This window comes from Rhinolophus sinicus, chromosome 14 (assembly GCF_057876585.1).
Source record: "Rhinolophus sinicus isolate RSI-liver-muscle chromosome 14, RSI-T2T, whole genome shotgun sequence".
Classification (NCBI taxonomy): domain Eukaryota; kingdom Metazoa; phylum Chordata; class Mammalia; order Chiroptera; family Rhinolophidae; genus Rhinolophus; species Rhinolophus sinicus.
In genome coordinates, this window is record NC_142514.1 from 140869508 (window position 1) to 140880596 (window position 11089).

General features: G+C 46.5%; 1 protein-coding gene across 3 annotated transcripts in view; it reads left to right on the forward strand.

The window, feature by feature from the left end:
• The window catches only part of FCHSD2 (FCH and double SH3 domains 2), a 212517-nt gene extending 207459 nt beyond the window's left edge, over positions 1-5058 (forward strand). For all 3 annotated transcript variants that reach the window (XM_019744393.3, XM_019744394.3, XM_074335812.2), the window contains 3 exons: positions 661-790; positions 933-1018; positions 2914-5058. In XM_019744393.3, the coding sequence (XP_019599952.2) occupies positions 661-790; positions 933-1018; positions 2914-2997 (300 nt within the window). In that variant the 3' untranslated portion in view covers positions 2998-5058. The remainder of the gene's footprint in view (positions 1-660; positions 791-932; positions 1019-2913) is intronic.
• The last annotated feature ends 6031 nt before the right edge of the window (positions 5059-11089 follow it).

Here is an 11089-nt window from a genome sequence, read left to right on the forward strand (position 1 = left end):
TCTGTGGTTAGTTTATGTAGTAAAAATATTAGCTTGCTCTTTCTCTCCCTCACTGTCAAAGCCTCCTGCCCAGCCCAAGTCATGCCCGTCCGTTTAAGCGAACTGATGAGCCTGCCAGGACCCCATTATACTCACGTGGTCCTACGCTTAACGTGCTTTTACAGGAAACCCCTCATTTGGATCTGTCACAGCAGGCCTGACAGGCCCAGGACTATAAGGGCCCATCTTGTTTGTGTGGTATTGTAACCACTTAGCCTGACATTTATAAAACATGGGGAAGTCAGAAACTCAGCCAATTATTTTATCTTCACACAAAAATATAACTTGTCCCTGTTTTTGTTCTTCACAGAATTTACTGAATTGACTGTTTTAGTATGTTTTCAATAGAATTCTAGAGAATGGTTTGACTTGATAACTGTTTAAGATAAACTATAGTGAGTGGTATAATGAGATCTGTGAGAGGAAAAAGTTAAATGCAACACAAAATTAGGGTTTGGGATGGTTATTTAGTCTCATGTGCTTCTAATGAGGCTGATAAAAAGTGTTGTTAGTCAGAACTGAGCTCCAGAGAAAAGTCACTTGTCTGGAGTAGTCGGGGAAGCCAGCTAGTTTCTCCTTCCTGAGGTGAGCACGTTGTAACCTCTGTTCCCTTGGCGGCAGATCTCTCCTTCCCCCAAGCCACCTGGCTCCCTGCCTCCACTGCCGCTGTACGACCAGCCTCCTAACAGCCCGTACCCCAGCCCCGATAAGAGGAGCTCCCAGTACTTCCCCCGCTCTCCTTCAGCAAATGGTAAGCACTCTCCTGGACTTGGGTCAACATGCATTTTCATTCAGAAATCTACTTGTTCACCTGAAAGGCAAACAGATCTGCAGCAGAGTTTGTATTGCTCAACAACACAAATAAAATGAGCTTCTTTGGTTCTCTCCCTTAGAAAATAGCCTCCATGCCGAGTCGCCAGGATTCTCACAGGCACCAAGGCATACTCCTGACACCACCTCCTATGGCAAACTGCGACCTGTAAGTCTCTGATCTAACAGCGTGATAGAATGCACAGTTCTTCCAAGGGGAAAGTTAGAAATTAGTGTTTCCTGTGTGTTACTAACTCCACCACGCAAGGGTGAGAGGGGTTTGGGAAGATAAAAAGAGCTCTTGGAAAGAAAGGCTATAAAAATCAACACATCTGGGAAGATCCAGTCTATACTGGCACTTCTTTCTGAGTCATGCTGAGATGCAAGATGATAGCTATGAAAGTGTATTTGAATTACAACCAGCTCTATGAGCATTAACGTGTCGAATTATGAAACAGAAGCACTTTTTTCAGCAAGCATTTATTGAGAACCTATTTTTGGGGTCTATATTTGCCTCTTTGAGGGACACTGAGATGAAATAAGATATACTCCATGCCCTTTTGAGGTTTGAGAGCGGTGTCAAGGAGAAAAAGCTCTTATAAGTAATCACCCCACTTCTCACTCCACCGCCTGCCATTGCCGCCACCCACCAACTCTTCCAGAGTCGTAACTTTCACGTGCTAATCCAGTACATACTCTGCAGTTTTAGTTTCCTGGACCCCCTTGTCAGCATTTGACACCATTCCTTGAACTACGAGCTTCCTTTGGCTTTGTTCATTCAGCAGATGTGTATTGAGTGCTTTGTTAAGGGTCTTGGTTCCTTGTCCTCAATGTGATGGGAGGCCGTTGTAAGGTCGTAAGCAGGACAGAGATAGGACTGCATTTTTCCAGTTTTGCATTTTTAAAACAGTACTATGGCGGCTAAGTGGGGAATGAATGGAAACTGGCAGAATGGACATGGGAGCCATTAGGAGGCTGGAGCCATGGTCCAAGCAGGAGGGACCGGTAACATGGACGGGTGGGAGGGCGGCAGTGGAGACAAATGGGCCACTGTGTCGCACCACCCTTTCCTGGCTTACTTCTACCTCTCTGGCTCTTCCTTTTCATTGAACTTGCAGGCTTCTCGGCCTCTGTCCATCTCTGCTGATGCTTCTTAGGATTTTGTCCATAGACTGTTTCTCTGAAGTCATTAAACTCACTCTCCTTGTGTAATCTCATCTGCTGCCACAGCTTTGATAACTGTTTATTTACTGACAACTCCCAGATTTATAGCTGCCAATCCGATCTTTGCCCTGAGCTTCAGACTTGTGGACATCTCAGCATATATGAACCAAACCCCCAGAACTGAGCAGAAATGAGTTAATTCTGCTCCCTACCAGTGCTCTGGCCTCCCACAAACAGTCATCACCAAATCCTGCCAAGCTTCCCTCAGAGACAGCTGTCAATCTTTCCACTTCTCTACACCACACAGCCTGCACCAGTTCAGGCTGACGGCACCTCTTACTCAGATGACTGCAGAAGTCTCCTAACTTGTCTTCTCACCGATACCTTTGCCCACCTCCGCTCTTTTCTCCAAACCATTACCTGAGTCATTTTTTCACACATCTGATACTGCTTTTTAAAATCCACCAAAGACTCCTCTTTGCCTCCAGAATAAAGCTGATTTCACAACTTAACCCCAGCCTACCTCTCTAGTCTTCTCTCTTGCAACTCTCCTTTCAAGACATGCTGCAAAGGTTTTCAGTTCTCCAAGCATTGCTCTCTCTTGCCTCCAACTCCAGGCCTCTGCGATGGACGAGGCTTGTAGGGCCACAGTGACTCTTATGCCTCTGAGGCTGAAAGCCTAGGCAAGAACCTGATTATTGGGTTTCACATTTCATCCGGAACAGTAACTCCTTCCCCGTATGGGAAAGAGTGAAAAGAAGGTTGAAAACACATGCACAGAGCATTTCTGAGGTCCCTGGGGTGCCCATGTCCTTCAATAAATGACTGGTTGGGGTTTGGATGCTTTAGGCACTGAATCAGGAAGCTGACTAATAATTCATGTAATTGTTTCCCACTCAGGTCCGGGCAGCTCCCCCTCCACCTACACAGAACCACCGAAGGCCAGCAGAGAAGATTGAGGATGTGGAAATCACACTGGTGTGATGATGGGTTTGCCCATCTGCTGTTACTGCTACAATCAAGGCCAGGCTTGGAGTTTGGCCAGGCTTGTTTTTTAGGCACCTTTGCATGATGATGACTCTTCAACAGAGCAAAAACCAGGAAGATTATATGTGACTGAGTGGCCTGGTGGACTCCTCCATGTTTTGAATATTTTGTGCCTTTTTTTGTTGTAATTTTCTATGTCATCTCTCCTACCATAGCACAAATCGTCATGGGCCCTCAAAGCAGAGAGGGGGACAGCGCTCATGCCTCCAGTGGTCCGTTTTTATATGCGACTCAAGACCAGGCCTTGTTCAGGCCACAGTCACAGAGATCCTGACCATGTGCGCTCGTACAGTATATTACTGTGGCCACAGGATGGGGCAGAGATGCTCATCTTTCTTCAAGTGGCTTTTGCTCGTCTGATTGAGTTTAATCAAATCATGTTGGCTCCATAAGGAAGCAGAAGGAGGGATTTCAGGAGAGGCTGGCTCCTCCCTACAGTTAGTCCCCAGACTGAGAAAGTGGAACCTTGTTGGAAACATGTGGACTGCCCAGAGTGTAGCGCCAATTGCATTAATGCACATCTCTTCCACAACTAACAGATTTAAAACAATAACAGTGTCCTTTGTATTAATATTTATGCCATTCATTTAGTATTAGTGGAGCTAATATGGAGGGGCTGAACTAGTAGCCAAATCTTGTCCATCACATAGACTAATAGAAAGGAGGCTGTGGCTAAAGCAGAAATGTAGCTTCCAGATCTGAAATGAGCTGATTTAATGTTCTTTTTATACTTGGGTATTTTTCATCTTGATTTTTACAGCATATACTCTTCTGACCAGTATCCTTAGACTCTGAATGTCTAGATAAATTGGGGGACACATACTTGCCTTGTTAAGCTTCTCTACTGGGGAGCCCCTAGTATTTTTTTACTCCCAAGCCGGTGCACTGGCCCAGACAACCATTGTGTCTGGTCCAGATCAGTGGCCACTCCTGGTGGAAAATGCAGCTTCCCAGGTCCCACTGACATGACATTTCCTTGGGAGGAAGAACCTGTGGCTCATGGAGGAAACCAGCTTTCTGTGAAAAAGGTCTAAAGGATTGCGCTCTCTGCACAAGTGCAAACTTATGAGGAAAAGACAAATTCTCCGCATCACAGGGAGAGCCAGGGGTAGCTTTGTCCACGGGCGAGCAAGCCCACAGCAGCAGGTGTCCCAGGGGAGGCCTCGGTCGGCTCTCCACCTCCTATGCAAGATAGGAGTGTGTTACCTGGGGACTGAGGGATATTGGCCAGTTGCCTATGTTTTTAAAAAATCAAATTTGCAGAATTTAATCTAAAAGTTGTATTATGCTTTGAAAACTCCATCCCTCCTAAGACTCTAAAAACTTGAAATACTCGCCAAATGTCCCATCGGATTTTTGACCAAAAGTAAGGTCATAGCTGAAGAAATTTTCAGTTAGTCATTTGATCACTTCAGTGAGAATACCCATTGATGAATCTTCTCTGTGATTTGGGGGTTTTGGGTTTGGGGGGTTTTTTGTTTTTGTTTTGTTTTTTTTGCATTTCTTAACCTGTTGATCTATTTGAGGTCTTTTTGTGTTATCAAACTTATTCTTAAGTTTAAAAAAAGAAGTTAAAAGGGTGGGTTTTTATAAGATTTTAAAGTTTGCCACCATGTTAAACACCTTCAAAGCACTTTAAAAATCTTCAAAGTGCATAAAATCAGGCAGTTCTTGCCACCCAGTCTTGTATTTTCTTTAGCTAGCCAAATTGTCCTTGAATTTCGATTTTCCACATTCTCAGAGGGTTATTTGAAATTTTTTGTTATATTTTAAAATATTTTTTGGAAGAGCTGCTAATTTTATTTTAAAAAACAAAGTTGTAAAAATATGCCTCCTTTTTAAAAAGAACCCCTCCCTCCAGGACATGTAACCCAGCATCACAGCGCACAGGGTCGGGCTCGGAGGGAGCCTCTGTGCAGACATGCTTTCTTTACAGTGGCTGTAAAAAGTTTGTATTTATTATGTATAAAATGTTGAATAATAAAAAAATGGAATTAAGTTTTCTAAGTTTACTTACAAAAAGATGTGGGTAAGTAGGCTTTTCCAAATAGACAGTGCTTCCTATAAAGGCACTCCTGGGCCCTCCTTTAAACCATACAACAGATACAGAGAGAGGGACGTGAATTCATCCATCCATGGGACAAACAGTCCCTGATGCCACCCACCTGCCAGGTATAATAATATCCTGACTACTAGGGAGAGTAGTAAGTTGTGGCTTTGCTTTCAGGGTTCTTTCTGGGTGCAGAGGGGACAAGCACACACAAGGACAATATTGTGTCATGTGCTGGAAGGGAGGAGAGGACAGCATACTGAGGGAGCTGAGCAGGGAATTCTGATTCTGAAGCTGGAGAGGTGAGAGGAAGGTCACAAAGTCCCTTTAGAGGATATAACTGCTGGCTTCTAAGAAGTGGGCATTCTGGACGACTGCCTTTTCCTAGGCCTCCACCCTGAGGAGTAATGAATCAAGCAAAGATTTTACTGGTCCCAGGAGTGAATAGAGAATCCTGGTTAAAGGCCGAGTCCCTTTGACCGCCAGCTGGCCACACGGAGGACCCAGAGTTCAGCATGTTTGAGGAGAGGCCCCACAGCTCTTCTCTTCCAGTGTTGCGCATGTACGATATGTATTCTTGCAGACGTTTTCAGGGTGTAAAACTCGTATGTCTATACATTGCCCTTTTAAACATTCCTGTGGTGATGAATGTTTAGGTTGTATCCCCCCATTTGCTATTAGAAAGTTGAAATTAACATCTTTGTACATAATTCTTCATAAATTTGTCCCCAGTACAAATACTGGGTAAACTTCTAAATATGTAATTTGAGAGTCACAAAGCTATGTGTGTATTGTTTTAGATTTTGCCAAATTGGCCTCCAAAGTGATTATATCCATTGATACTTCCATCAGCAGCATAGGAGACAGACTCTGGAGTCTGCAGGTCTGAGTGACATCCTGGCTCCCACCTGACAGCTGCGGGAACTGGCCTCAGCATCCTCAGTGGACACCTGAGAGTAACGCAGCAGAGAAGGATGCAAAAAGCAAGCAGCACAGTGTGATCATCACAAATGTTCCTCACCATCAGCTTCCACGTTCGGCATCCTTCTTCAGAACTGGGATCCTTCCAGCCTCACAGTAACAAAGGGTTGTCATGGGGCCCAAGAGAAGGAGTGTGTGTGAATGTGCTTTAGCGTAAATAGGGGAAGTACTGTCAGTGCACATTAAGTATTTCCATCTTCTGCCTTACTCTGCTAATGAAAGCTGCTCACATTTGAGACTGCTGTTGGCATCAGAGGCCTAGTCTGTGACCAGGGGACAGAGGTAAGCTAATTGCCCCACCCTAATGTCATAGCTACATCTTGGCTTCCTTCATCACAGGAACTAGTAGCTGTCACGTAACCCAGTCAGACTCACAGCACATAACCTGGATCCCTTTCCTGACCCTCCCTCCCAGCCCACATCTGAAACAAGTGAGAAGATGTCATCTGGTCTTAGCCCTGCCACCGCTCAACGGACAACCTTTCCCTCCAAACTGCCACATCCCCAGCTTTAAAAGAAGTAGAAAAAGATCATTTCCAGGGGCTCTTCAACTCTTGTTCTAGATAAGTTCACTTTCTAGATGCAGTGTGAGGACATCACACAAAAAGGTTGCAATACTTGAGAACAGACTTACTAACACAGACTTCTCATGATACCCAGAAATTGGCAACAAAATCCAAGCCACTGGACTGTCCCTGAGACAAAGCAAACCTCGTCCTCCAGGTTGTGACCACATTCCAGGCTGCACTGTTCCTTCGCTGCCCACGGAACTCAGCCGCAGCTTTTGGTTGTGGGGCCAATTTACTGCCTAACCCTCTCTGGCCTTAGGACAAAATCTGACTGCTCTGAATCTTTGCATTTATTTTGCTCATTATGAAGTTTTTTTTTATGACAAAAATACAACCAAATAACAAATTTTAGTTGAGAAGGGGGAGAACTGTCATTTGTCTCAAAATCCTACAATTGACACAACCAGTGTATTTCCTCCTAGACCCTGTGTTTGCTGTTACTGCTTGATCTGCCATGAATCTGTGAATACCCAAGAGCATCCTGTTCTGAACCATTTTCCTGGTCCCACTGGCCAAAAAACAAATGTACTTCTGCCGTGTTTGTTTCAGAGAGCTTTACTCTGGGAATATTTTACTGGAATATTATCCTGAAACAACAGAAATGAACCCACATCCCTTCCACACTGTGTGCTAAACACCTAAGCATCCTTTTTTTTGTTGTTTTAATTTTTTATGGGGGAATGTTAGGGGCAACAGTGTGTTTCTCCAGGGCCCTTCAGCTCTAAGTCAAGTTGCTGTCCTTCAATCGTTGTGGAGGGTGTAGCTCAGCCCCAAACCCGTTTTCAATCTTTAGTTGCAGGGGGCACAGCCCACCATCCCATGTGGGAATTCAACTGGCAGCCCTGTTGTTCACAGCTCATGCTCTAACCAACTGAGCCATCCGGCCGCCCCCTAAGCATCCTTCTTCTTGTTACCCATTTGCTCCTGTGAGGGGCAGGCAGGAAAGAGCCAGGTCAAACATCCTGTATTCAAGTCCCTCGGCCACCTCAATGAGTTATGACCTTAGACTTGTCCCTTCACCTTTCTGGGCCTCGCTTTCCTCATCTGTAAAGTGGGAATAAAAAGGCAATACAAACTTCCTAAGATCCAGGAGGATCAAATAAGATAACGTACAGGTAAGCTGAAAATAATTTTGACTAGTAGATGTGCGTCCAGAGAAAGAAAACAGCCTGCACCCAGACAGGGTCTGAATCTCAGGTAGGTCCACACCTGGTGCCACCAGGATTCCTCCAGAGACCATTTTAGGGGCCACAACCACCACTATCCAATGGCTGTTTGTCATGTCGGAAAACTTACTGCCCCAGGCCATGTTCTGGGCACTAGTCATGCAAATGACTCAGACCTCATCCCTGTTACCAGGGGCTCACATCTGGTAAGAGACTCAGGAACACCAGACTCGAGCCAAGCTGTGTCTTCCCAGGACAGAGAGATGACCAAGGGGCAGTAGGAGCCCAGAACAGGGCTTCTGTCATCTCCTTCTCAGGTCTCAGGCAGGGCAGGCAGAGGAGGTGGTACTCACACCCGCAGAACAGCTTCAGGAAGCAGCTGGCTCACCTTTGGTGAGGCCCAGAGCCACGGGGCAGGAAGACTCATAAAGAAACTCCTTGCCCTGGAAGACACTGACTTGCCCAATGTCTCAGGAAGACAAGTAGGAGCAGAACCTAGAAAACAGGCCAGCCCGTCTCTGCAGAACCTGAATCCAGTTTTCAGAAAAGGGGAAACCAGAGGCCTGGGTTCTTATGCCAGCTCTGCTGTGTGAGCATGTGCGAGGCCCTGTCCCCTCTCTGGGAGGCAGCGCCTGAGTACTGAACACCTGGAAAGGTGCTCAGCTCCAGGGCTCTACCCCCCCCACCACCCCCAGCAGGGACTGCAAAGACTAGAGGTGCAGCCTTCCCAGCTGCGTGCCCTCTGAGCACTTGCACTCAGCCTTTGCCAGCCCCTCTTCCTCCAGGCCCACTTCATTTTCCAGAACACCTTGGCCTGCCTCTGGCTCGTCCAGGAAGCATTCCTTCCAAGTTAAGATGTGTGTACTCCCTGAGATGTGGTAACTGCACCCCAAAATGTGCTGTCAGATTCGCCCCATGAAGGGGAGGCTTACGGGAAGCACTGCTGTCCCAGGAGTCGAGTCAGAGCGTTTCGCGAGCACCTTTTCTGGGTTATTGAAGCAGTCTTCACTGCAACCCTGAGGTACTTGCCCCAAATGGTGTAGCTGGTAACAGCCTCCTGTTCAACTCACTCCTGTCGCTCTGCATGTTTCTCACTTCAAGGGACTCCAAGTTCAGGCCCAGGGCCCAGAATAGAAAAGATGCAGAGAGGAATTTAGGTTAGACATGTGGACGGGAAAGGGGCCACATATTAAACCTGACAAGCGCAGGAGACTGAAAATAACCACATAAGACGGTGTGAGCATAAAAATTTCGTAACTAAGCGGGCCATGGCGGGAAGTCACATCTTTAGCTTCCTTCATAAAGTCAGTCTTCACCTGAAGTGGGCCTGTCTGTTGTCTTTTTGCACCTAAGATGACATCCTTGGAATGTCAGTAATCCCTTTTTCCGGACCAGAGCAGGAAAATACAGAATCCCTCATTATTATTACTGTCCCTTGATTAACATCTCTATGTGAACTATTAACTATCCTGTACCCACCTATGCGAAAGAAACACCTGTCTCTCCAATTTTATCCAATCCCAGAGATTTCCCCGCTTTGCCTTCTCCCACCCCCTTAATCCATCACCAATGGATTTCATGTAACCCTCCTCCTTTGATTCTATGTATAAAATAAGCTACAAACTGCCATCTCACAGAGCATCTTCTCAGTCCGTTGAGATTTTGCTTCCCAGCAACTGTCGTCAGTTTGGCTCAAATAAACTCTTATTAAGTTTTCTCTTAGGCTGGATGTTTTTCGTCCACAGACATAAAGCTAGAGTCACCCCTTGGCAAGGGCACACCACTGGGGCACGGGACACGCCCTGCAGCCCTGCCTAACTGGGAGCCCAGATTCTCTGACATTTTGCTTTTTAAAAGTGTAATAGTCAAAATCTAGCTGTGCCAGGCGTGTGGCCTCACATCACTTAACCTCTCTGAGCCTCAATTTTCTTGACCATGAAAGAGAGACCTATCTCCCAAGGTGGCTGGGAGGAACAAACACTGCAGGAAAAGCAGAACACTGGGCCTAACACATAAGCACTGGGTAATGGTGGCTACTGGAAGGAAACATTTTCCAGCCGTGGATCCCAGGAGGTGGGAGAATGGCCTCTGCAGACACTAGGTAACTGATGACTCCTGGTGGCTGCCAGGAGCCAAGGCATGAGGGCTGGGCCTTTGGGAATCTTAGATGCGAAGATGCTGGACTCAGCGTCTTTAACTTAGACTTGTCAAGTCCTTGAGTAAGAGAATTTTGCCACTTAAACATTTCCTGAGGCTTTCTCTGTGCCAGGCCTGATCCCAGGGCATATTTTGTTCCCATCCAGGTCTCCTCCAAGAGTTCCCTGCTGAAAATGGAGGAGACAGACACAAACGGGAGCACCGAGCACCGGCTGGAGGAGGTCCCTGGCCAGTCTGGCAGGTAAGGGAGGGCTTTCAGTGAGGGGATCCTAAAGGATACGTTTGAATTGGGGGCTGGGAGGGAAGAACATTCTAAGCAGAGAGGAAATCACATGTAAGACATTCAGAGTAGCAGGAAATGAAGACGCAGCTGAGGCCAGCAGGGTAGCTCCAAGGACTTTGAAATTCACAGTTGAGGCGTTTCTCTGCAGGTAACATGGGAACTTCAAAGGGTTGCACGTGTGACCATGATACCTTAGAAAGTCACCATGGCAAGGAGAGGATTGGGTAGGGTGACAGCATGTTTAGAAGGTGGCCTGCAGTGGCAGCAGGTAGGGAGAGGGAAGTGAGACACGGCCGCCCCCAGGCCTTGGTGCAGAAAGGATGTGGGGTGTGAGGGAGCTTACATTAGGGGCAGACGAGGTCCAGGAGGCAGCTCGGTGAACAGCTGTGTCGCCAAGAGCAGTGAGTAATCTGGGAGGCAGCAGAGTGTAGATTTGGGTATTTCACCAACACTCACACAGCCTTTGACACGTGCCAGGAACTTTACAAATACACACTGAGTCTTTACAACAACCTTTGAGGTGGATACTATCATTATCCCGTTTTACAGATGAGGAAACTAAGGCACAGAGACATTAAGTAACTTGCTCAAAATTATTCAGCTATTCACAGTGAGAAGACGGCCATCTATGAACCAAGAAGCAGTTCTCACCAGACATGAGATGCTCCAATACCTTGATCTCAGACCCCCCACCTCCTGAAGTCGGAGAAATAAATGTTTGTTAAGTCAAAAAAAAAAAAAATCATTCAGCTACTACACAGTGGAGCTGAGATTCACACCCAGCCAGTATGGCTGCAGAGTCCAGGCTCTTAGCTCTCTGCTG